Source organism: Protomyctophum bolini (assembly GCF_963924005.1).
Source record: "Protomyctophum bolini genome assembly, chromosome: 1".
NCBI classification, from domain to species: Eukaryota; Metazoa; Chordata; class Actinopteri; order Myctophiformes; family Myctophidae; genus Protomyctophum; species Protomyctophum bolini.
The window spans coordinates 1-27,500 of NC_137862.1; the positions used below are offsets into that span (position 1 = coordinate 1).

Sequence of the window (27,500 nt, forward strand, 5' to 3'; positions counted from 1 at the left end):
AGACAAGCAGATCGCAAACGCAAATTGGATGAATGGGGAGTCAATGGAGGGTATTGCAACTCTAGATTCATCCCATTATAAAAAAATCTAGAGTTGCAAATTGCTGCTAGTCTATCAACTAGGCTTGATAGATAGCCTGGTATAATCTGGGCTTTAAATGAGCTGTACTGTACTTTGAATGTTTGAACGTGTATGAAAGGTGGTATATAAATAAAATTGCCTTGCCTACTTGCTCAGACTGATATAGACTGTAAAAGGGTAACACACACACACACACACACACACACACACACACAGTCTGTATAATCATTCATAGGCTACTACTCATTGTTGACAGAACATACTGTATTAATTTCACACTCAGAGATGATAGATAATTAATTCACTGTTCATTCAGTCACTGACTGAACATGTGACTCATTCAGAGATAAAGTGGGGTATTTTGAGGTAAACCCACCTTTTCAGACTCCATCATGGCCCATAGCACTTACCCCACCCCCTTAGATAGCATTTGATACAGACTTATAGCATGTTATGAAGACAGCACTATAATTGCACTGTACGTAGTCATAGCACGTCATAGTACATATGTATAGCATAGTATAGTATATATGTATAGTTTATATGTATAGTTTCATTATATATATATATATTCCACTGTTACTTTCTTAGCTTACGCATGTTTCATGATAAATGCTTTTTATGTGATGTATTCCCATGCTTTTTTGTTCTTGCTTAATGTAAATCGCTCTGGATTAAGAGCGTCTGCTAAATGCCTAAATTGTAAATTGTAAACTGACCTGAATGGAATGGTCTCTCTCTCTGTGTGAATATCTCTCTCTGTGTGTGTGTGTGTGTGTGTGTGTGTGTGTATCTGTATTGACAGATGCTCTCTACCATTAACAATGAAGCTAGAGGCCATTAGACCAATAGCACTGTCTAAAGTCCAACACTTTTTCTCCAATGTTCACCTCATGCAGAAGGTACTAAGCGAAATGAACAACAAAACAGTGAGCTTAGTACGTAAGTGGTTTTCCCTGAACACACACAGCACCCGTGACATTATTCACCATCCTCAGTGGGGGGGCGGGCTGGGTGTACCGAATGTGTCATGGATCTATATCAGCATGCGCATAGCTCATCTATTAAACATGCTGAATAATGATGATAAGGATGTTAGGGAGCTAGCCAGATCTTCCCTGTTCCTCGATATGACGAGACGCAAGGTCCCCTTAGCCAGGGAGCCACAGCCCCACTTCCTTGGGTTCAAAAGGAAACCCAGTGGGAAACTGGACACTCGCTCCCCAGGCTTCGGTGTCTCGTCAGATTGGCCGGATCTGAACGACCTCTGCATCCAAGCCGGTGTGTCCCTGGAGTGGGCGCGGCCTGACTCTGAGACTGTGGAGGTCTCTGAGGACATAATAACTGACCTTCTCACCTCTGTTAGAGCAACAGTGACCTACAGCGGACACACCCACCTGTTGACACCTAAGGGTGCCCGGCGGACCCTGTTGGATATGTTCCAACATCGGCAACAACAACACTGGACTGGACTCAAACTCCAGGGGAAACTGGCTTGTCTTTCCCATGCTGACCACTCTGTTTCCCATTCATTTATAAGGAACACTGCTCTCAATGAGGACATTATCACCTTTACAGTAAAAGCCAGGCTACAGATCCTTCCCACCAAACTCAACCTCTCCCTCTGGTTTCCCTCCACCCATGCACCTCATTGCTTGCATCACACCACAGGGCTTGTTACAGAAACCATGTCACACATTCTGAATGGCTGTTTTGCCTATAAAGGGCTTTACATAGCACGCCACGACAGAATAGTTGATCTCATAACTAAGGACATATCCAAACATTTTGCACTGTCTGTGAGAATGTACAAACATTCCTGTGTCAAACCTTCCATGTTTCAACTCTGTACTGAAAATACTGACATTTTTGCACATCTCTCTGCTAACACACCAGATGTTGTTGTGGTTAATGAAGAGAACAAATCAGTTTTCATTCTTGAAATGGCCTGCACCTTTGACTCTAGCTTAGAGGAAGCCTTTATGACTAAGGTCATTAAGTACCAGCCGCTCCTCCAGTCCATCATTGAACTAGGCTAGGTGCAATCTATATGTGTTTATCTTCGGCAGCCTAGGACATGTACACAGTTTGGTCGTAAGAGGCTTCCAACAACTTGGGATGCCGAAAAAAGCAGCCAAACGGCTTGCGAAATTCTGTGCAATATCTTCCACTATCGGTAGCCGCCAAATATGGCGAAGACGCTGTTACCTGTACCCCTGAAGGGTGTGTGGGTATTTATTTGTTCGGGATTTGCTGACTGCATTCTGTGCGGCACCTTGTAAATATTTGTGTCCTTGTATTTGTATCTCTTATGTGGACATAAATAAATGATTAAAATGTGTGTGTGTGTGTGTGTGTGTGTGTGTGTGTGTGTGTGAATGAGGTGTAAACTGACCTTAAGACTGTTAACACTTCCAGTCGTTCCATTCTCAGAACAGCGTTGGTGGTAAAAAATAACATGAAAAGTCCCTTTAGTTTCGCTGCTGGCTGTAGAGACACGTAACGTAATTTAACTTTGGCAATGGAACCAAATGGACCCGCTCGTTCAGACAAGACGACTCGGTTCAATATATGTAACATATTTCCTGCTACGGTATCATTTATTATTAACAGCAAAATCAATGTCTTTGCTAAAGTTTGTTTTCACTGCTGCAACGTTGCTGCTGACGCCCCCATAGCCCGGAGGGATCAGCCCACACTGGGATTGGCTGCTTGGTTGCTAGGCAACAGCGCGTTCATTAAATTAAACTCAAGATAGATGTATCGATATAAATATAAAATCATATCTATTTATTTTATTACATATAAACGTATTTATATTAGTTTAAAACAAACCGTCATCTGTCTTTGGACAATATGTCTATAATATGATAAATATTAACTAACCAAGTGACTAACCAATCACAGCGCGACCGTCCCTTCGGGCAATAGGATCTTGGAACGGAAGTAGGTGCGAGCCTAACTTCAACTGGGAGGAACATCAAGGCCTCAATGTTTGGTTCCGGTCTTGGAAAAAAATGAACTTTAATAATAACGATTGATTGATTGATTGACATACTGTGAAATATAATGAAATGTACCCATTCTACATACTGTGAAATATAATGAAATGTACCCATTCTACATACTGTGAAATATAATGAAATGTACCCATTCTACATACTGTGAAATATAATGAAATGTACCCATTCTACATACTGTGAAATATAATGAAATGTACCCATTCTACATACTGTGAAATATAATGAAATGTACCCATTCTACATACTGTGAAATATAATGAAATGTGCCCATTCTACATACTGTGAAATATAATGAAATGTACCCATTCTACATACTGTGAAATATAATGAAATGTAACCATTCTACATACTGTGAAATATAATGAAATGCACCCATTCTACATACTGTGATGAAATATAATGAAATGTACCCATTCTACATACTGTGAAATATCATGAAATGTAATAACCATTCTACATAACATGACATCACGAGCCGCGGTGAAGAGCAAACCACCGCCACCGCCCCCAGCCCTTCTCTCTGTTTTTACTCACCACGGCTCAACGTTATTTCAGCTCACCACCGACAAGCCAGACTATGAATGAGCCTTAAGTCGCCTGAGGGCCCTAAAGGGCGAGGTCGCATGCACGCATCCGCCTGGGTGACAGCGCTTTGGAATGGGGGTCAGATCATTCTGTACTGGCCATATAAGGAGCGTGTCTATAAGGAGAGTGTACAGGGTTTGATGAGGTCAGATCAACATATGGAATGTCAGAACAGGTCAGCTACATATATGGAGATCTAAGAGTGACAGCGGGGCCAGTCTTGAGTGTACAGGGTTTGATGAGGGCCCAGGTAGGGCCGGGCCTTCATTTCCAGGCCTGTTGAGAATGTAAATATTGATGACATCAGGTATCTCCATATATGGGCTTAATTGCGACAGCACGTCGAAAAAGTTTCATTTGCACATTAAAACTACAAATTAAGCATTTAAATGATGCTATATGATGCTAGAAGACACACATTATGTTTCTGTGTAAAAATAAGTAATTAAATAATAATAATAGTAATAATAAAGTTATCTAAATGCATAAATGCTCATCACTGGAGTGCATGGACTTTATAAAGTGGACACTGGACAAAAGACGGCTCCGCGAGGCAACTATCTGGACATACCCACGCGTTCGGGGAGATGTCCTCTACCACACCCCAGTCTCCGCTAAGCGGGAGAGGTGTAAAATTCACAGCTGGAGCCCTTCTACTGGGGTCAATGCAAAAAAAAGTACCGTTTCCGGACCCAGAATGGACACTGGACAAAAGACGGCTCCGCGAGGCAACTATCTGGACATACCCACGCGTTCAGGGAGATGTCCTGTACCACACCCCAGTCTCCGCTAAGCGGGAGAGGTGTAAAATTCACAGCTGGAGCGCTTCTACTGAGGTCAATGCAAAAAAAAGTACCGTTTCCGGACCCAGAATGGACACTGGACAAAAGACGGCTCCGCGAGGCAACTATCTGGACATACCCACGCGTTCAGGGAGATGTCCTGTACCACACCCCAGTCTCCGCTAAGCGGGAGAGGTGTAAAATTCACAGCTGGAGCCCTTCTACTGGGGTCAATGCAAAAAAAATTACCGTTTCCGGACCCAGAATGGACACTGGACAAAAGACGGCTCCGCGAGGCAACTATCTGGACATACCCACGCGTTCGGGGAGATGTCCTGTACCACACCCCAGTCTCCGCTAAGCGGGAGAGGTGTAAAATTCACAGCTGGAGCCCTTCTACTGGGGTCAATGCAAAAAAATGTACCGTTTCCGGACCCAGAATGGACACTGGACAAAAGACGGCTCCGCGAGGCAACTATCTGGACATACCCACGCGTTCAGGGAGATGTCCTGTACCACACCCCAGTCTCCGCTAAGCGGGAGAGGTGTAAAATTCACAGCTGGAATTTCACGAACGCGTGGGTATGTCCAGATAGTTGCCTCGCGGAGCCGTCTTTTGTCCAGTGTCCATTCTGGGTCCGGAAACGGTACATTATTTTGCATTGACCCCAGTAGAAGCTCTGCTGCTGTGAATTTTACACCTCTCCCGCTTAGCGGAGACTGTGGGGTGGTAGAGGACATCTTCCCGAACGCGTGGGTATGTCCAGATAGTTGCCTCGCCGAGCCGTCTTTTGTCCAGTGTCCACTTTATAAAGTCCATGCACTCCAGTGAATAGCATTTATCCATTTAGATAACTTTTTTATGTTATTTAATTACTTATTTTTACACAGAAACATAATGTGTGTCTTTACAATAACTGTAATGTAATAATAATACTAATAATGTAATGTAAAAATTATTTAATTAACGAATTAATTAACCTTATTTTATTCTGAAAGCAACCGGATGTCTTAAATCTGCTAGCTCTCAGACCGGAAGTTCTAAATTTGCTCATTAGACGGAGCCTTGTTTACACTGCTGCAACGTTGCTGCTGACGCCCCCATAGCCCGGAGGGATCAGCCCACACTGGGATTGGCTGCTTGGTTGCTAGGCAACAGCGCGTTCATTAAATTAAACTCAAGATAGATGTATCGATATAAATATAAAATCATATCTATTTATTTTATTACATATAAACGTATTTATATTAGTTTAAAACAAACCGTCATCTGTCTTTGGACAATATGTCTATAATATGATAAATATTAACTAACCAAGTGACTAACCAATCACAGCGCGACCGTCCCTTCGGGCAATAGGATCTTGGAACGGAAGTAGGTGCGAGCCTAACTTCAACTGGGAGGAACATCAAGGCCTCAATGTTTGGTTCCGGTCTTGGAAAAAAATGAACTTTAATAATAACGATTGATTGATTGATTGACATACTGTGAAATATAATGAAATGTACCCATTCTACATACTGTGAAATATAATGAAATGTACCCATTCTACATACTGTGAAATATAATGAAATGTACCCATTCTACATACTGTGAAATATAATGAAATGTACCCATTCTACATACTGTGAAATATAATGAAATGTGCCCATTCTACATACTGTGAAATATAATGAAATGTACCCATTCTACATACTGTGAAATATAATGAAATGTAACCATTCTACATACTGTGAAATATAATGAAATGCACCCATTCTACATACTGTGATGAAATATAATGAAATGTACCCATTCTACATACTGTGAAATATCATGAAATGTAATAACCATTCTACATAACATGACATCACGAGCCGCGGTGAAGAGCAAACCACCGCCACCGCCCCCAGCCCTTCTCTCTGTTTTTACTCACCACGGCTCAACGTTATTTCAGCTCACCACCGACAAGCCAGACTATGAATGAGCCTTAAGTCGCCTGAGGGCCCTAAAGGGCGAGGTCGCATGCACGCATCCGCCTGGGTGACAGCGCTTTGGAATGGGGGTCAGATCATTCTGTACTGGCCATATAAGGAGCGTGTCTATAAGGAGAGTGTACAGGGTTTGATGAGGTCAGATCAACATATGGAATGTCAGAACAGGTCAGCTACATATATGGAGATCTAAGAGTGACAGCGGGGCCAGTCTTGAGTGTACAGGGTTTGATGAGGGCCCAGGTAGGGCCGGGCCTTCATTTCCAGGCCTGTAAATGTTGATGACATCAGGTATCTCCATATATGGGCTTAATTGCGACAGCACGTCGCTTTTACTATGACATCGGGGGTCTTCATCACTGATGATGTCACGTGATATCACGAGACCTGGGCACCATATATGGGTCTTTCCCATGTATGGGGATTTTGAGTGACACACTGACAGACAGGAAATGCACGATTCCATTTAACTGCGACCTACTGTAGCCTTAGAGTATATATGAATTATGTATATTATATATATATATATTAATATTATACTCTTAAGACTGTAGCCTACATATGTTTAATAACCGTCTATTCTAACCGTTTATAGCCTATGATTATTTTACTGTATATTTGCATGTAATTAAATCTCCTGGTGAATTAAATGAAAATGGAGGACCCCAATGGAAACAAGCCTTTAATAGTGCTTTTTTCTTATTAATTTTAATCCTCAGACATTTGTATTGAACTGTACTTTAATATTCTACAAACTGTTAATAAAGTTTTCAATCAATCAATGTGTTTGTTGTTTACCTTTCTTACTGTAAGTCACTCTGATAATATAGTGTAGTATAAGCCAATAAGCATCGACCAATGAGAAATCAATATTATGTAAACGCAATACCACAGATCTGTTTGGATTAGTGGAGGACGGCCCTGGTACCATGGGGTTATACTGACACCTAGTGGCCATCATGATTCATGACAGGCTGGATGAAGCTGCTGGTAGAATGGAACGATGTTTATAAAACTACCCTAAAAATATGATTTATGTTTATTCAAACTACCCTAAATTAAATACTATTATGAATGTCAAAATAATGTGTTCAAATATATTTTATGTGACCATATTGACGCCTTGTGATGACGAATATGGCACATATTCAAAGTTGTAATATTGTATTATTTATTGACTGGAGAAATGCTCCATTGGTAGTTATTCAAATTAAATATAGGGTAAATGTTTAATATTACAAAATGTAATACTGGGAGTTTATTTTCTAATTATACTGTACACTGTACAGTATATACAGTACCTGCACCATCAATAAAATGATGAAATGTAGATGCATGCAGTTGGTTCTTGCTGCCAGTATGGGAAAAGAATGGGACTGAAAAGAATCGAATGCACTCATGTTATGTTAAAACAAATTCCTATGTGTGTATACACAAATGGCTAATAAAGGTATCTGAATCTGACATTTCTGATAATTCATAAAATACATCATATTGACTGTTAAAGGTCAGCTTGGTGTACCTGGAATGATTCTTAAAGTATACAAGACATTATATAAAGTATTATACAGATATATGTTATATATATATATATATATATACCAGTCAGGTGGTACTGATGGTCAGTTTGGTGTACCTGGACTTACTTTTTAATTCCATTGTCCTATAATCTATAGAAATGGCAAAAAACAAGTTGTCTTCATGAACAAAACGTTAACATAATGAATGTCTTCCAGATAGTATGTTCATACAGGCTGTCAGTCAACTATGTTTACATGCTCATATTGTTCATACAGGCTGTCAATCTACCACTATGTTTAACATGCTCATATTGATCATACAGGCTGTCAATCTACCACTATGTTTACATGCTCATATTGTCATGTCAGCTCAAAGAGACAAAGGTTTTACATTAATTGGAAATTGGATTTCTTGAATTTATAATTATTGGATGTCCAATGAGCAGGAATACATTTTCTTTCATTTCCTTCTGGTCACATCTTAACACGCTAGTTTAACTTTAAATTATTTTCCATTTGATGTACAATATAATCAAACTGGTAGTTTGAATTGAATGGGAAACCAAACCACAGAAAATAAAGTGTAGAGGAAAGGCCTTTTCACCATCAGCAGTGTAAGGATTGTGAACTGAAACCATTATAAACTAAACTTTTAATATTCAGAGTATTGTCTGGATATATTTATTCTTGTATGAGCCTGTGTTGTCTTTTAACTAGGAGAAACAATAGTTTTTTTTCCTGCTGCTGCAGTTGGAAAGAATGACAAAGCAAGCTTGAATCTATAATCTAATTAATTGGCAGTTGCTGCTCTTCAGTGAACAGAAAATAATATGTACAGGTCTGGAGTCTCTGGACATCTAAACTAATATAACGATTAGAAATGATTACGATCAGAATAAAATGAAACCCATTTACCACTTTTATAGCAGGGATTACTATCAGAATAAAACCCATTCAACACCTTTACTGAACAGCTAACTCTATAGGAGTGATTGATATCACAACAAAGAGCTTTAACCTTTTAACAAACACCGCGTTGCAACAACCAAAATGTACTCAAACTAAAATTAAACCAACAGCGCGCGGCGGGAGCCTCCGATGGTCATGTGGAAGCGGTGACCCTTGCCCAGGCCGCGGCTCTTCTTGCCCGCGGACGTCAGGCCGCGCATCTCGCGGTGCTTGTGCACCGCCTTGGTGATCCACTGGGTGTCGGGGTTGCGACGGATGGCCTTGTGGAACGTGTCGATCAGGATCACCTCGAAGAACTTGTAGGTGGAGTCTTCTCCCACCCAATAGGAGTTGAGCACGTGCAGGCCGCCGCAGTGACGCCCGGCACGCTCCTGTTGGAGGAGAGGAAAAGTACAGTGTGAGTTACGACCAATGAGAGGACAGGAAAAACAGTGTCAGATATACCTCTCATGGAATAAATAAAACATTTAATCTCAAGACCGATAACGTAATGAGGTTTTAGGCCGACCAGCTGAAGAACTCATGACATTTTGTGTGAGACCATTCGTGTTTCTGAGAGATGTTTCTATTCTATTGCTATCACGTCAAATACTCTTTCATCTTAAAATAACTAATGACCGAAAATATAGCTGATCTACAAGCTAGATCTGCCGTTCTCGCTGCGCAGCAGCATGGAGTCACAGAAGACCTGCTGGTTTTCTCTGGAATCCAAATGAGTGAAATCAGTCGTGGCGAATGAGAACTGTAATCCATGCAAGGATGGATAAAATCTTTCAAAGCCTATCCTTTTATCAATGCCAAAGGAAGATAGGATTACAAAAACACCTCATCAGCAGCCCTCTACAACCAGCTAGTGCTGCACAATTAATCTGATTGAGATTGAGATCTAGATTAATTTCTAAATGTGAGCCAGAATGGTGCAGCACTGGTTGGCTGTCCAATTCATTTAGTTATTCTTGTATGTATTAATGTAGTAGTTATGACTCCAGGTGGCACATTTCTTTATGTAGTAATGTTTAGCAAATACAGTGCAGCCATGCAACCAGCACGCCCCGATACGAAGAAATACACAATGTCAATTACACTTCTATAGGAAGACAGGAATAATACTGTCAGTTACACTTCTATAGGAAGACAGGAGAAATACTGTCAGTTACACTTCTATAGGAAGACAGGAAAAATACTGTCAGTTACACTTCTATAGGAAGACAGGAAAAATACTGTCAGTTACACTTCTTTAGGAAGACAGGAAAAATACTGTCAGTTACACTTCTATAGGAAGACAGGAAAAATACTGTCAGTTACACTTCTATAGGAAGACAGGAGAAATACTGTCAGTTACACTTCTATAGGAAGACAGGAAAAATACTGTCAGTTACACTTCTATAGGAAGACAGGAAAAATACTGTCAGTTACACTTCTATAGGAAGACAGGAAAAATACTGTCAGTTACACTTCTATAGGAAGACAGGAGAAATACTGTCAGTTACACTTCTATAGGAAGACAGGAAAAATACTGTCAGTTACACTTCTTTGGAAGACAGGAAAAATACTGTCAAACACCTTGACATGAACCTTCTACAACCAGCACGCTCCTATAGAACCACAGGAATAACACAGAATGTCAGTTACTCTTGCCCACCACGGGCTCTGTGCACAACCAGCCCCACACAGACAGTCCCATGGGCTCTGTACACAACCAGCCCCATACAGACAGTCCCATGGGCTCTGTGCACAACCAGCCCCACACAGACAGTCCCATGGGCTCTGTGGACAACCAGCCCCACACAGACAGTCCCATGGGCTCTGTACACAACCAGCCCCACACAGACAGTCCCATGGGCTCTGTGCACAACCAGCCCCCACAGCAACAGTCCCATGGGCTCTGTGCACAACCAGTCCCCACAGCAACAGTCCCCTGCACTCCAGCTTCAGAGCCATTCAAATAAAGCTATGGGAAAATGAAGCCAACAGGAAATGGAATACTTTTCATCGGTTCAATATTCATAACACATTATTAAAGCACTTCCACAAAAACTAAATCTACAAATCTTGGCTTCCAATTTCCATTAAAAATGAGCCGCAGTTTTGCAAGTTGCAACTCTAGATATTCTTTTATAATGGATGAATCAATTCTTCACCCCTGTGTCAATCATCTAATGTGATCCTGGGCTCTACACACCCTCCGCCAACCTGGGGAGAGCAACGGACTTAACTCAACAGAGAGAGAGAGACAACACTAACATAGCACTACTGAAATAATTAAACGTGTGGTAACCTGAAAGTGACACGCACGCACACACGCACGCATGTCACACAATGCCACAAACCCGTTGAATAGTACTAGAAGTACGTCTAACGCCACGCGTTGACGCAGAAACCTGTGGCCTGTAGAATGATGTTACCATAGGTGTCTCACAGGAGTTTCATAATCCTAGGGTCACCTCATTCGACAGGGCACGTGTCCGACTCCGTGGTGGCATTGTGTAGGAGCGTGGTGCGTGGAGTTCTCTCAATTATATATATAGATATACCTGGTGGCCCCCTCCAGTGAGGCCTCAAACACATTGAATAGTATCTACCTGGTGGCCCCCGGCCCCTCCAGTGAGGCCTCAAACACATTGAATAGTATCTACCTGGTGGCCCCCGGCCCCTCCAGTGAGGCCTCAAACACATTGAATAGTATCTACCTGGTGGCCCCCGGCCCCTCCAGTGAGGCCTCGAACACAGCGTGGTGGAGCTGCATGGTCTGGGGTGTGAAGGTGACCACTGCAAAGGCGTGCCGGAGACAGATCAAACACTTCCAGACTGCGGGACGACTGTAGAGAAGAACGGACAACTTTAAGAAGCTGCTACCCCTAAAGAAATCCACTTAATATACCCACCAGTAGGATAACAGCCCCGAAGCCAAACAATGTGACTGCATTGGATAATATCTCATAAAGCTCTCTGTCTAATGGATGATTTGTACTGGTGTCTCACACAGAAAATAGCTGTTCTACAAGGTCCAGCTTGTAGATTTTTTATTTTCAGTGCGAGACACTGTGTATTGAGCGGCTTGATGGCGAGGCTGAGCAGGCAGGGCACCTTGCCACTGTTGGTGAGCTTGAAGCGGGCCTGGGCCGAGCGACCCACCAGAACATTGTTGAAGATGAAGCGGTTGTCGTCCAGGGCGTAGATACCTTCGGCGCTGCGGAACTCCTCCGAGGTCAGCAGGCTGCTACTACGACACAGACGGTGTTCCTCAAAGATAGAGCCCAGGTCTCCCCCGATCCCTGGAGAAGCAGAGAGAGAGATAATTTTTTAATTTTAAATAAAGAATGTTTTAAACATATATATTAATGTTATACTATCTGTAAACAATTGTAAGTATTGCCTTTGTTAAATGTTAAATGTTTGTCTGTGTCGGACCCCAGGAAGACTAGCTTTTGTCAAGGCAAAAGCTAATGGGGATCCTAATAAACAACTAGAACTGCACTCTGCCGAGTGCATACTTGCTTGTTGCACACTAGTAGGCCATAAATGGCCTACTAGTGCGCAAGCAGAGCGCGCAAGTACTTTCGACCGCTGGTCGAAAGTACAACTACATATTACAACTACATACAGAGTATGTAGTTGTAATTTGATTAGCAGTATACCGTGGTTACTTGGTTCCAAAAAGTGAAGCCAAGTTTTTTTCAACCGTAAGTCTGTGCCTGGTTTGCTGGGACCAGTTACAACATTACGTCATCGTTGAGAGCTGGGACCAGAGTACACGGTGTGTATATGTATGACTAGCTCTCAGTGATGACGTAAGAGATATGGTCATCTGTGTAGTCTGGTCCCAGCAGACCAGGCACAGATTTACAAATTACAAATCACATTACAACTACATACAGAGTATGTAGTTGTAATTTGATTAGCAGTATACTGTGGTTACTTGGTTCCAAAAAGTGAAGACAAGTTTTCTTCAACGGTAAATCTGTGCCTGGTTTGCTGGGACTAGTTACAACATTACGTCATCCTTGAGAGAGTACATGGTGTGTATATGACGTAATGTTGTAACTTGTAACTTGTAACTAGTCCCAGCAAACCAGGCACAGACTGTATGTAGTTGTTCTAGTTACAACTACATACAGAGTATGTAGTTGTAATTTGATTAGCAGTATACTGTGGTTACTTGGTTCCAAAAAGTGAAGACAAGTTTTCTTCAACGGTAAATCTGTGCCTGGTTTGCTGGGACTAGTTACAACATTACGTCATCCTTGAGAGAGTACATGGTGTGTATATGACGTAACTTGTAACTAGTTACAACATTACGTCATATACACACCATGTACTCTCTCAAGGATGACGTAATGTTGTAACTAGTCCCAGCAAACCAGGCACAGATTTACCGTTGAAGAAAACTTGTCTTCACTTCGAAGAGACCAAGCGAAACGATTACTTGCGCGCTCTGCTTGCGCAAGTAATAAACAATAAAATCTTAGTGTTTGCCAATTATTTGGGGGCCCACTCGCAGCCCACGTGTTGAATACGTGAGAATAACTTGACACAGCAGTATAGCACTACACACACACACACACACACACACACACACACACACACACACACACACACACACACACACACACACACACACACACACCTGGCACGCAGACTTCAGCCACCAGTCTGTAAGGGATGCCCCCAGGCTGGTCCTTTGGGTCCCGGTCACTGATGTCCACGGACAGACACTCGCTCCAGTCGCCCACCTGCTCCGCCCCACTGGCCAAAGAGCATTGATCACGCCTCCAGGTCTTTAGTTTACTCAAGTTAGGGAATAAGACCTGATACTTAAGACACGCAAAATACAGCCCAATAAATCATAAGTGATGAGACCTTTTTTTTTGCAAAAACAAAAACGGAAAAGATCTGTTTATAAAAATACCCGCCTGTATACAGTACGTGTGGACAAAGCCTAAATCTTTGCGTTGATTGATCGAGACAAAAAGACAGAGGATGTTCACGTCGATTCAAATCAAACATTTGAATGACAATTATTTTATATATACAAAATGTTCTCATTTGAATGAGGGACACATTACAAATTATACGTAGGCTACTAATATACTACAAAAACTGGTGTCAGTGATGCCATATTGATCCCCAAAACAATGTGCGCTGACCTGGAGAAGACTGACTGGATGGAAACCTTGACTGGAATGATGGCTATGGTCTCTCCTTTCTCCCCGATGCTTGGCTCAATCACCTGCAGAAGAGAACGTTTGAACACAAGCTCATACAGTAGTACAGGCATGGGATTCAACACAAATAAACGGCACTTGATGGAACCACCAACTTTTATTTCTTCCTTTATTTTTTCTGTGCCACGAGAGTGGCAGCAGAGTGTAGGTAAACCCTGCCAGGGGTTTTTGCCTCTATTTGGTCATCTTAATTTTCGGTTTCCCGGCCTGGAGACTACCATTGTAATGATCGGCTATTATTAACGTTAGCTCACGTCGTAGTTTCAGAGATACGAGGCATTGAAAATCCTACTTTGACTGGTAAAGGGGCGGGGGGACGAATACGTAGCTGGCAGATAACGTCTCATACACTGGCGTATTCAAATGTTTTGGACTGGTATTGGATATAGATTCAGAATGTAACGATGCGTGGTGACCGTGTATGCCCTTTTCTCTCCCTGATTTTGGGCGGGAACCTTTTGGTGTTTTAAGGATTCTGTTCTACTTTAGGTATTGAAAAATAGCAGATCTACAAGCTCACCGAGCACCAAGTGGTGCGCTCCGAGCTTGTAGGTCTGCTATTTTTGAAAAGTCGTGAAAATGTGGCGCAAGTCTTTGAATATATATTTCAGAGATTTGTACTAAAATATTGGCTTCTGGGGGGTCCCTGGAACTACATGGGGGTCCGTGGCCCAATAGAGATAATTCTGGGGGTCCTTCACATGAAAAAGGTTGAGCACCACTGACATAGAAACATGGGTTTTTCTGAAAAATGTTAGGATTTAGAAGCCTTTTTTATCGACCTCAGTCCAAAATGGGTTAAAACATTGACCATCAGCAACATAATAAATTCAAACCTGGCACCGCAGAACAGGCTGATCTTTGAGCGAGACCTCCTTGTGGTGCTTGAAGAGAACCTGCACTGCCGTGGACCTCTCTGTGGGCATCAGGGTGCCGTGAAGGGGCGTAACGGTGAAGATGGAGGCCCAGTTTGGCTGAGACGGGTCTGTTTACTCTGTTCGCTCTAAAGTGAATCTGGTGCAGAACAAAATATCCAGTCAAAAATCAGACAAATCAAATCGAACTGAGCGGTGCAGTGTGTGTGTGTGTGTGTGTGTGTGTGTGTGTGTGTCAAGCACTCGCCCCTGGACCAGACCAATCTGTGGGTCGTGCAGGGTCACATTTTTCATGGATCCCTTAATTTAGTTTTGTATTATTATAATTTCAAAACATTTTCAAAAAAACATTCACAAAAAGTATTTTCATGGATAATTTTTGTTTTTTTTAACTTTTTTTCATTAATTGAATGAATGTTTAATTTAAGCTTATTCACTTTGTGGATACAGGTGCATCATGTTATTGACTGTTCCAACTCACTTGTCTTTCTGACCACTGGCATAATGCCCAACGTCAGCTTCTTAAGTCTGCCTTTGCGGCAGATTCTGGCAATGCTTTTCAATGGGAACGGAGCGGTAAAGAGGTTAAAACCCTCTGCTCAAAGAAAAATGAAGCCTTTAAGAGTGGCAACAAAGAGGCTTTTAAATTAGCCAGGTATGACTTTTGAGCATGCTGTGAAAAAAGCTGAAGCCAAATATAATGACATGACCGTGCATATAAGTCTGCAAGACAAACTACGTGCCAACGACACCAAGGGCGTTTGGCAAGGGATGCAAATCATCACAGCGTATAAAGGCAGCCGCCGAGCTCCCTGATAGATTGAACCAATTCTATTGTAGATTCGACATGCCCAGCGATGTCCATCCCAGTGAAACAGCAGTTAGTATAGATTCTCACCTTCTGCAGGATGCAGAAGGTGATTGCCGACCCCTCCCACCCTGCCTGCTCTCTTTTCGCACCCCCTGCCCTCAGGTAAGAGACCGCTGCAGTCTCTAAAGTGCAATAACTCGCGCTTTAAAAATAGCACTTATCCCGAGGCTGTGCACCTCCTGAATGCTGACCCTCTTTTCGCTCGCACTTTACAGCGTGAAGCTGCTTTGTAATACGACAAACTGCGATGAATTTATTTATTCAACATGAATTGTAACATTTTGCATTCTACTTATTTATTGGTCCCCCTCATATGATGTTTGTACTTTTGTATCTTGTTCTACCGTCTGAATATGTGTCTTTTTGTATGTCTGTTTTAGTGCACTGAAACAAATTCCAATCAACTCTGTTGACATGGCAATAAAATATTGAATCTTGAATCTTGTCCCCATTGAAAAGTAGTGTCAGAATCCGGTATAAAGGCAGAATTAAAGATCGATGTGACTGCACCCTAAAGGACAAATTTTAAGCCCAAATAATATTATGTGTGTACAGCGTGACCAGAGCATAGCAAGTGTTTAAGTATGATCTTTAATGTTCTCGGGGGTCAACAAAAAAGCCATTGCTCGCCTACAAATAGTACAAAATTATGCAGCGAGACTGCTGACAAACACGAGGAGGCGTGGAACACATCACTCCAATAGAATTGATTTTAAGATTTTATTGACAACTTTGACAACTACCTACATCTCGGCCATGCTAAAGCCATACAACCCAGCGTGTACCCTCAGATCGTTGGGTAGGGGTCTCCTGACTCCCATAAAAAACTAACTCGTCACCATGGGTGACCGGCCTTCGCAGCCACCATATCTGTGGAACGCCCTACCCCAGAACCTGAGGCTCTTTTTAAATCACTGTTAAAAACCCATCTGTTCACAAAGGCTTTCCCCTAGATTTATTTTATTGTTTTTGCTATGTGGTGTTGTTTTATTTTATTGCTTCTGTGTACTGCAGTCACGATTTATTGTTGTTGTTTTGTGCCTCTAAGCTGGTGTACTGCATTTTTACGTTCCATTGTAAAGCATTTTGTAACTCTGTTTTGAACAGTGCTTCATAAATAAAGTTTATTAGTATTAATAATTGGTAAGTTGTGACCATAACTACCTTTAGGAAAGGCGATGTCCAGAGCTACAGCAATGATCTGCATGTTCTCAGTGTGCACGATCCCAAGAATGTTCTCCATATCTGACACCTGAGGCACAATATGCACACGCACACGCACACACACACGCACACACACACACACACACACACACACACACACACACACACACACACACACACACACACACATTAATGAAATTACCTATTTGTATCTACCTTTAAGGTGGTTGCACACTGATGCGTTTTGCCGATCCGAAAGTAGTAGGCTATCACTAGCTGTCAGCCTGTCGCCAACACCCCACTACTAGACAGCCGCAGAAAACGGATAAAAGATCGACCCCCGTCCGAACAAAAAACTTTATATACTGTAGGACAAAATATTCGGCGGCAGTGTGCAAACGCGATTGACATAAAGTAAGGTTGTTTTTTATTTGTTTACGTCCTCTGAAATTCAAGCCGATATTCATCCAAAAAAAACCCAGTGTGCAAACACCTTTAGAGTGTTATTCAATGAAAAAAGATGCCATGTATTTATTACCAAAGTTTTTTTGGTAATACATTATTTTGGGAGCATTCAAAACGGTGTGCAGACTCCCTCCTTCTATTTAGTTCATACACGGGCAACTGGCGGGCGGGGGACACTTGCGCCCCCCCACCTTCACTCAATGTGGCCCTCAGGTTAATTAATATCAGAATAGTGATATATTATTGATTTTCAAAAATGTCCCGCTTTTAATTACTTCAGTCTAAATTAGTAGCTTAATGAGTAGAATTAAAATGTTAGTCTTTTTTATGGCCAATGTATTAACCTATGGACGGTCGCACAGATACTCCCACATGTATTTTGTGAGTCGCACAGATGAAGTTATGGAGCATTTGCGTCCAAAATGTGCACAATTCTGAGCTCTGGCTTGAGAAAACTCATGACTTTTACAACCTGTGATGTTGTGAGCTTGTAGATTAGCTGTTGTGAGTTTATCGATTAGCTGTTGTGAGCTTGTAGATTAGCTGTTTTCGCCAAAGCGAGCACTTCTCCCCAAAAGCATGTTTTTGCAACAAACGTTTGAAATTTCCGCATTTGCGGCGCCCCCTATGGCTGAAAATGTAATTGCTTGGGGCTCTCCGTTGATGTAGGTGGAAGAGCAAAAAGTGTGTTTTGAAGAAAATTCAAAATGGCGGAAAACTCTATCCTGATGCAAATGGGCGTGGCCTATATGGGGGGAGAACATGTGAGGGTACCTACCCTAGGTCCAACGGGGGGGGAGAACATGTACTAACCTACCTTGCTGTAATAGAACCCATAGGCCAGGACAGCGCCTGTCCCGGCCAGCAGTCCTGCCAGGGCATGCCTCCAGGTGGTGGCGCTGTGGTTCCACTGGTACTGTTGTTGACCTCCTGAACTGTGGTTGTGCTGCTCAGTGCTGCCCCTGCTGGAGTGGAGGTCTGCTGCAGCCCAGGCGCCGGGAGCCAGACGTACGGGATTTCTAGGGGGACACACACAACACCTTTAAGTCCAGGGGTCCTTGGGGGTTCCAGGGGGTCCCCAGTAGTTAACACACAACACCTTTAAGTCCAGGGGTCCTTGGGGGTTCCAGGGGGGTCCCCAGTAGTTACCACACAACACCTTTAAGTCCAGGGGTCCTTGGGGGTCCCCAGGAATAGTAGTTAACACACACCACCATGGGACATTTAACATATTGATGACAGTTTGCAGAACGGGTTCATTGGGTTCATTTCAAACTAAATCAAGTCAACACAAAAACTGTTATTGTTGACGCTCCACTACAATGGTTTACAACACGGTCTACCATGTTCAATTCATCACATTTACAAATATACACTTTGAGCTCAGACTTTACGGGGGCCAGTGTGGAATTGCAGCCATCTGTAGGTTCAGTTTTTTTTTTTTTTTATATATTTTTTTTATCCCACGATTTTGTAACCCATTTTTCACCCCTGTGTCAATCATCTACTGTGAACCTGGGCTCTACACACCCTCCGCCAACCTGGGGAGAGCAACGGACTTGAACTCATGCTTCCTTCATGCCTGAGTGTCCAAGTTGCTCCTTTTACACCTGACAGGGGGGAGTTTCCCTGGTTGGACGTAGCACGTGGAAGGAACACGTTATTCCAACCAGTTCCTTTCCCCTCCATCAGGCGGGGGGGGGGGGGGGGGGAGGCAGTTTAGAGACCAGGATTACTGCATGTTTTTGTGAGGGTACCTACCCTAGGAGAAGGTTCAGTTTTGAAGGAGTCTAGGGATTCAAATGTTCTTTTTTCTTTGTGGCTTTAGTCTTTTTTTTCCTATTTATTTTTGAATAGAGGGATAGGGTGACAGTAGGGGGAGAGATAAGGGGGGGGGGGGGGAGATAAGGGGGGGGGGCCTGGACCGCTGAGCCACGGCCCATGCCGGGATTCACATGTCTTAATGGCTGTTGGTAGGGCGTTCCACACTTTAGTGGCAGCGGGCGGCTGTGGCTCAGGAGGTAGAGCAGGTCGTCCAATGATCCCTGGGTCGGCGGTTCGAATCCCGGCTCCTCCTCCTGTCCACATGTCAAAGTGTCCTTGAGCAAGACACTGAACCCCACCCTGCCTCCAATGAGTCGGTCGGTGTGAGCTCGCCACCGTCGGTGTGTGAATGTGTGAAGTGAGGACGCTGGCGTCAACTGTTCACCTCTTCACCTCCCAATGAATGCGCTTTGAGCACTTGGAAAAGCGCTATAAAAATGCAATTCATTATTTATTATTATAGGAGCGAAATAAATGTAGTCCCTTGTTTCAGCAGAATCTGGGTTTGTTGAATTTCCTTTGTTCTCAAAGGCCCGTTTTCCACAAGCTCACAATGTGCTTGTAGATCTGCTATTTTCAGCAAGTGTAAAATGACTTATACTGGATCTCTTGTCCACTAGTATCCTCATAACATTTTAGTAGTTCTGCTATTTTTCAATAGCTAAAGAGTGACCAAACAGTGAGTGAGTGACCAAACAGTAAAGTAATAAAAGGGACGATAACAGTCAGTAATTCAGAAGCTGGTCTGATAAAACATTTAGGAGAAGTTCCTATTTTGCTCCTGTTGTGAGATAATGATTAACTTCACCAATAGCTAACCTGAGACTGGCTGGATTTCACACACTGAGTCAATCTAGACTAGAGGATGTCCTTGTATCAACTCTGACCTTTGGGCAGGTCATTCATCGCGTGACTAAAATGCACGTTACTGTGTGTGGATCACAGGACAACACTGTGGTGACCAGATGTCCCGCTTAGCGTGGGACAGTCCCTCATTTACAATACTTTCCAGGCGTCCCACAAATTGAGACCCTAGCTGTCCCACATTGTGACTGACAGGCATCAGTGTTCACATTGAGACCCTGTCTGTCCCACATTGTGACTGACAGGCATCAGTGTTCACATTGAGACCCTGTCTGTCCCACATTGTGACTGACAGGCATCAGTGTTCACATTGAGACCCTGTCTGTCCCACATTGTGACTGACAGGCATCAGTGTTCGCATTGAGACCCTGTCTGTCCCACATTGTGACTGACAGGCATCAGTGTTCATGGATTTCACAATATCACGCCAGACTTTCCGGTCCTTCATTCGCCATCCCCAGTTCCTGCTTTACTGATGCATGTGTCCCTATAGCGATGACATCATGTGTCCCTATAGCGATGACATCAGGGAACGACAGTTTTCTACCTCTGGTCTGCTTCGAGGCAGGACTCCAGAGAAGAAGGGAAGATATAACCTCATTGTCAGCTCTGTAGCGGTGGCCGGAAAACTGTGTTCTTCTGGATCGGACCAGTGAAGAAACACGGGGAAGGTTGCAGAATATTAGATTAGTCGATGGGTGGCTCTTCCAAGACAGATTTTGCGCTCTCATTAGAAGGCGGGTGTAAGTGCCATTTCTCTAGTCTCTAGTACACATACAATTATATAACAGCCCCCTTTATTACCTGACAAGACTGGGACTTTGTGGTCCCAGTCTCGTCAGCCGTTGACTCTGTCTGTCTGTCTGTCTGTCTGTCTGTCTGTATAATGTTACTGTACCTGTGTGTATTGTTGAGTGGTCCCAGTCTTGTCAGCCGTTGACAGTGTCTGAGACGCAGCATTGCATTGGTGTTCTGGAGGAGGAAAGACACAGTAAGTAGTAGTAGTAGTAGTAGTAGTAGCAGTAGTAGTAGTAGTAGTAGTAGTAGTAGTAGTAGCAGTAGTAGTAGACCTAGGGTTAGGTGTTCTGGAGGAGGAAAGACACAGTAAGTAGTAGTAGTAGTAGTAGTAGTAGTAGTAGTAGACCTAGGGTTAGGTGTTCTGGAGGAGGAAAGACACAGTAGTGAGATAAGATACAGATAAGATACAGTAGAGTAAAGAACTGCACATGGAATAAATGTTTATTAGAATTATTTAACCTTTGCTTTGAGACCAATAGGGTTTAAAGCTGCCAAAATTAAAATGAAAAAACGGAATGTAAATTGAAATAATCATTTTCAGATCATCAACGCATTTCTTGAGACAAAAATAAATCTAAAATATTAATTATTCTAATTATTTATTCTAATCCACAATAAGACCTGGTGAACAACTAGAGCTATCAGTATCAGCCACATCCTCATTTACCACCTGCTGGAATCATTTAGCTTATCAATTAAATCACTTGCTACTAAAGCTTAGTCCTGATAACAAACACCACAACGTACGGCTATAAAAGCTATAAATTATATCCTGTCACAGTAAATAATTTTATCCCACGGGATACATTTAATATTAATATATTTAACAGGCCACTCTTATTATATGGATAATGTAATTAGTATTATTATCACAACGATACACAGACAGTAGCTACTGAAGACACTGGTTCTCAAACGCTATAGAGTTATAAAATGTTGTTAAGAATTCATGTTCATTTTCATATTCAAATATTAAGCTTGAGTATGTATAATATTTCAGTCCCTGACCGCACTCTCATTGGGCTGCAGTTCCCCTGAGTCTGGGTGTAAAGCGATGATCTTCTGGTCCTCTTCACAAATCCTCCATTGGAACCTATAGCAAATGTCAATAAAGGCTATTAAGCAGAATAAGCACTGGCGCTCTACAGTGGTGGTAAGTAACTAAATACATTTGCATAAGTACTGCACACAATTTTTAGTTATTTTTTACTTTATGTGAGTATTTCCAATCTCCGACCAATAATTTTACTTCTACTCTATACATCTCAGATACAAATATTGCATTTTTACTACATTTATTTGACAGCTTTAGGTCACAATGCGTCGCATTGTGAAAGATGTTTACATACATTTGAAAACTTGAAATGAGACATTTTGCATAAAGAGTACTTTCTACTTTTGGTACATTTTATACCAATACTTTTACTTGTAACAGTTCTATATTGGTAGCCTACTTTTACTCTCAAGTACAAAATGTGAGTACTTTTTGTTTCCCACCAATGGTGCTCTATACATCTTTACTGATACGGTGTATAAAATCCAACCACGGACCTCAGAGGCAGGCAGCTGAGGTTCCTGATGGAATGGGAGCGCTGCGACTGGGAGCCCACCGCTGTGGGCTGGAAGTAAAGACCACTCTCTCCTTCCATAGACACACACGGCTGCTCTGCCACACTGACCACTATTAACTCCTAGAGGGGACACACACATGGAAAATTGCAAACAAAAATACTTATCTTTTTTTTTTTTTTTATATATTTTTATAGGGTTTTTTCCATTTAAAATAGATAAAAAGACATATGACCACAAACGAGACATAGGGGATAAAACAAAACAGAACAGTAAACAAAACAAAGGAAAACAAAACAGAACAGAACAAACCCTCATAACTATCCACCCGCCCTCACCCTCCCATGCCCCGGGGGAAACAGAATAAGTTACTATACTTGAGAATCATGCATTAAAGTACTAATTAAAATTAAGTGCTAGCAATAATGGAAGCAATGTAACAAAAACAAATTAAGCTATTTCATTTTCAAATATATATCTATGTACATACATACATACACACACACAAACATATGTAAGTGTACATACACATATACATACCGTACATGGATGGATCGACCCACAGCCAGGCACCACGAGCACAGAGGCTGCCTGGGTGTGGTCTGGGCTGTGGTCCGGGACCTGTTCCGGGTCCAGGGAAAAGGTGAGCGGCAGGTCTCCAGAGTTGTGGAGCAGCACTGTCCGGTAGGCGGGAACACTCAGCGCAGGGAAAACCTACAGTAGTACAGCATGTGTCAACCACATCAATGAAGTGATCTTTGAGTCTCCCCCAGTCATCAAATTATTGGCTTATAGGAATGTGCTAAAATCTCCACAAATTCAAGGCTTCATGTGGTGTGTGTGAAGAGGAGAAACGAGGAACCATTTAAGTCCATATTAATTATCCATAATGTATAAATTATGGCTAAGGGGTAAGGACAGATAAGACTTTTCAGGGAGGGGTCAGAATGGACTTAAATGGTTCTTCGTAATTGTTTTGGGTGAACTACTTTCTGCAGTCAACTCTGATGTGCGAGAGAGAAAGAGGGAGAGGGGCACACAGACAGACAGATAGACATTGAATAGACATATATATATTTTTTTACCACTAATGGGTGCAGCAGGGAGCAGTGTGGAATGAAGTGCTCTTTGCCAGGCTGGAAGGAATGACCTATGACCCTGACCGTCACACACCAGGGGGGGCACAGCAGCCGCTCATCCACCTGCCGATGGTCCCGCAGTATCTGCAAGGGGAGGGCGGAGAGGTTTGGATTTTGACCACTTGAATCCTCGCTCCCACAATTCTGGGGGAAATACCAGATCTACAAGCTCACAACACAGTTTGTAGATTTACTATTTCCAGCGAAGCGATTTGGCGTAGAAGAAAACTAAAGCAGAACAAGTTTAAAGTCAAGTCAACCCAGGTGGGTTTCATAGTATAGAGCAGGGTCCGCGGGACATGTACCACCAGTACGTGAAAAGCAGGCTGGGAAAGTGGATTGTAAACAGCGGAGACAAGTCAAGTCCGTCACATCACTGACAAATCCTTGGTATCTTTATAAGCAGCTTCGAGCATAATGCTATAGCATAATGGCGGCAGAAGATGTAACCCAGGTAAAGTAATGCGTCACAATATCGCAGACACGATTTTAAGATGTTATTCTGCATAGAGAAAAGCTTCTGCGAAACCCTTGGAACCAGGAGATGAGCGAGTGACGTCAGGACTTCGGCACTCTATACATCAACATATATAACCTGATTACCTTATAGACAGCGAAGCACTCCAGCTGTGCTCCATGCAGGGTGTTGAGCTGATGGGGGTCATAGGTCACTCTGAACGAGGTGGACTTCAGTGGACCCAGTTCCTGAGTTTTCCTTTGGTATGGTTGGTGATAGACACAGACCGAGAGGCAGAGGATGATGAGGATGGAGAGGGCCCGTGATTGAAGAGCAGTTCAGCAGGTTGGACTGTGACGTGAGGAGAGGAGGAGAAGGAGGAGGCAGAGAGAGGAGCCATGCCACCAGAGCAGGCCTGGTAGTATTCCTCCATTGGAGAGTTGTCCATGACAGAAACATGGTCGGCTTCCTGGTCTGGGTTCTAGAAAAGATTCAAGGTGCATATGCATATAAGAGTAAACATTAAAAAGGCAGTAACCGAAAATGAAACAAAGCTAAATTAATCAGGGCCTTCGCAAATTATGCTAGTTAATTTATTTATATTTTTATAAAGATATTTTTGGGGAGAGAGATGGGGGGGAAGACACGCAGGAAAAGTAATTGGGACTCAAACCTGCTACACGCTGGACCGCGTGGCCGGCCCAGGCCATATAGTGTTTTTACAGTACATAGATTGTGCATTACATTCACCCATTCACACACCGATGGCGGAGGAAGTCACCAACCTGCACATCAGGAGCAATTAGTGGTTGCCCACCACAGTGCCATTAACCAGTGGTGGAAAAAGTACTAAAATGTTTTACTTAAATCTTTTAGAAATACTCTTGTTACAATAAAAAGTACAAAAGTATTGGCATCACAGTGTACTTAAAGTACCAAAAGTAAAATTACTCGTTATGCAGAATGTCTCATTTCAAGACAAGTTTTCATATGTATACAAATATTTTGAAAATGACAGATCTACAAGCAATGTGCCACATCACAACACAATGTGAGCTTGTAGATCAGCAAAATGTATATAGGGCTGAAGTGGTTAGTGTATGTTTTGTCATCATTATGAAGATGTACAAAGTAACTAGTAACTAAAGTTTTCAAATGAATGTAGTAGAGAAGTAAAAGTTCTAGAAAATGGAAACACTCAAAATTGATCATCAGGTATTATTACAATATAAGGGGGAAGAACTTTTTCCAAAAAGTGTACAGTATTTGTTAAAATCATGCTTTTATGTGGACACGCCCACCAGTTCATTAAGTATGCCTGGATTGCCTGGTGGGTGGTGATGGGTGGTGATCCACCTGAACTGAAGCCGCACCCACAGCTGTAGTTGTATGATAAAGGGGGAGGGGTTAGGGGAGGGGCTGATAGTGTGGTGTCACTATATTACTGTTTATTTCATTGACCCGTTTGACTTTCAAGGGTTCAGCCTCCAGGAAGAACCCCTAAATACAAAGTTAATACACCATTGCACATAAAAACAACTCCAGGGTGTCTAATGAAGTACTGTCACCTCATAGACACATGGAAAACTGGAAAAATACAAAAATTGTGGCACTCCATCTTTAAGTAAATGTATGTAGTTACTTTCCACCACTGCCATTAACGAGAGCTTTCCAAAAGCAAAACGGTTAACCACTAAATCCCTACTTTATACTTAGACGTACAATGGTGTCTTGCTAACACAAGCTCACAAGACATCACATCACAACATGTTGTGAGCTTATAAATCTCATATTTTTGGCATTTCTGAAAGTCTAAGAAGTATAAGAAGTTTGAACAATTATGAAAATGTGCCCTCACCCACTGCCTGTTCGCTTCTTCTCGCCCTAAAACGATTCATAGTGCACCTGTATACCTACCTATACATTTCCCGGTGAGTTTGAGCAGGGCTTTGCTGAGCGATCCGGGATAGTTCAGGGACAGGTAGTCGACAGAGACTGCGTCTGCGGCCAGCGGGGCGTAAGTGACCGTCACCCGCAGCGACGCACCGGGAGCCACCTCCCCGTTGGTGGCGTCACAGCTGAACTCTGACCCGAGCAGGGGTGAAGCACCAGGCAGCCGAGAGAGGGAGAAGGAGGTCATCACCTGGAGGAGAGGGAGGGAGGGAAGGAGAGTGGAGAGAGAGTAGTTAGGGAAAATAAGCCAAATGTGTGACCAACCTGCAAAATAAATGCTTATACCAATAGCTTTCTTCACAAAATATGTTCATAAAAGGTGTCTACTATCACCTCTCAATTTGTTCCAACCCAACTCCCTTGGGAAACTTTGCGACGGGTGCTGAAAGTTCCAGTTCCAAGTACCATTAACAACCTGTTACCTATATGCAAATTTAAAAAGTAGCATGTGACGTGTCAAACTATAGGGGTTTTTCATGATTCTGTTTTGCACAAAGACGTTTTAGCCGGCCCAAGCGGTGGCGTAACCGTTTGGGCACCCGACTGGTAATCCAGTCGCAGTGTGCCGCGGGTTCGACTCCCGAGCCCGACACGGCCTTTACTGCATGTCATCCCCCCATCTCTCTCCCGTTTCCTGTCAGCCTACTGTCTGTCCCTTCAAAAACCAATAAAAGGCGTAAGCCGCAAAAAATATCTTAAAAAAACAAAACGTTTAGCCCAAGGAGAAAACCCCTAGTTTGACCCGTCACATGCTACTTAAACTAAAGCAGATTAAAAATGAGAACATTTTGCCTGCATATAGGTTGTTAATGGTAACCCAACTTTCAGCAGCTGTCACAAGGTTCGGTTGGAACAAATTGAGAGGTGATATTTGTGAAGAAAGCTATTAGTCATATTTTGCAGATTGGTAACTTTCGCTGACTAGAGAGAGAGAGAGAGAGAGAGAGAGAGGTACAAGGAGGATGCGTATACTGTGCATGTCTTCATTTTCTACTCACAGGGGAAGGATTGGTAACATCAAAGTGTTTCTGCACACTGACACCCACAGGTACATAAAATGGAAAAAATTAAAATTTACCAAGGAACGCAGAATTCCCGTTTGTATTACCGTCGTACAGTCTGGAGCAACGGAAGCTCTGATCATGAGTAAAATATAAATGCTTCCGTCGTACAGTCTGGAGCAACGGAAGCTCTGATCATGAGTCTAATATAAATGCTTCCGTCATACAGTCTGGAGCAACGGAAGCTCTGATCATGAGTAAAATATAAATGCTTCCGTCGTACAGTCTGGAGCAACGGAAGCTCTGATCATGAGTAAAATATAAATGCTTCCGTCATACAGTCTGGAGCAACGGAAGCTCT

At 42.6% G+C, this 27,500-nt stretch overlaps 1 protein-coding gene and 1 pseudogene across 5 annotated transcripts in view; both read right to left on the minus strand.

The window, feature by feature from the left end:
* Positions 1–8,871: 8,871 nt before the first annotated feature.
* Positions 8,872–27,500, minus strand: part of LOC308314721 (large ribosomal subunit protein eL15-like) — an 89,975-nt pseudogene continuing 71,346 nt past the window's right edge. Inside the window, exon 4 of the transcript in view lies at positions 8,872–9,305. The product of the transcript in view is annotated as a large ribosomal subunit protein eL15-like (transcript). The remainder of the gene's footprint in view (positions 9,306–27,500) is intronic.
* LOC308312561 (uncharacterized protein) overlaps positions 13,577–27,500 on the minus strand; it is a 16,736-nt gene continuing 2,812 nt past the window's right edge. The window contains exons 4-15 of one of the 4 annotated variants that reach the window (XM_080759198.1): positions 26,103–26,328; positions 24,332–24,666; positions 23,675–23,812; positions 23,130–23,303; positions 22,572–22,711; positions 22,029–22,113; positions 21,121–21,194; positions 18,352–18,553; positions 17,070–17,157; positions 14,996–15,173; positions 14,082–14,164; positions 13,577–13,712 (exon numbers count right to left, since the gene is read on the minus strand). In XM_080759198.1, coding sequence (XP_080615324.1) covers positions 15,163–15,173; positions 17,070–17,157; positions 18,352–18,553; positions 21,121–21,194; positions 22,029–22,113; positions 22,572–22,669 — 558 coding nt within the window. In that variant the 5' untranslated portion in view covers positions 22,670–22,711; positions 23,130–23,303; positions 23,675–23,812; positions 24,332–24,666; positions 26,103–26,328 and the 3' untranslated portion in view covers positions 13,577–13,712; positions 14,082–14,164; positions 14,996–15,162. Of the gene's footprint in view, positions 13,713–14,081; positions 14,165–14,995; positions 15,174–17,069; positions 17,158–18,351; positions 18,554–21,120; positions 21,195–22,028; positions 22,114–22,571; positions 22,712–23,129; positions 23,304–23,674; positions 23,813–24,331; positions 24,667–26,102; positions 26,329–27,500 lie in introns of those variants that run through there. The other 3 variants (XM_080759196.1, XM_080759197.1, XM_080759199.1) reach the window with 3 other exon arrangements.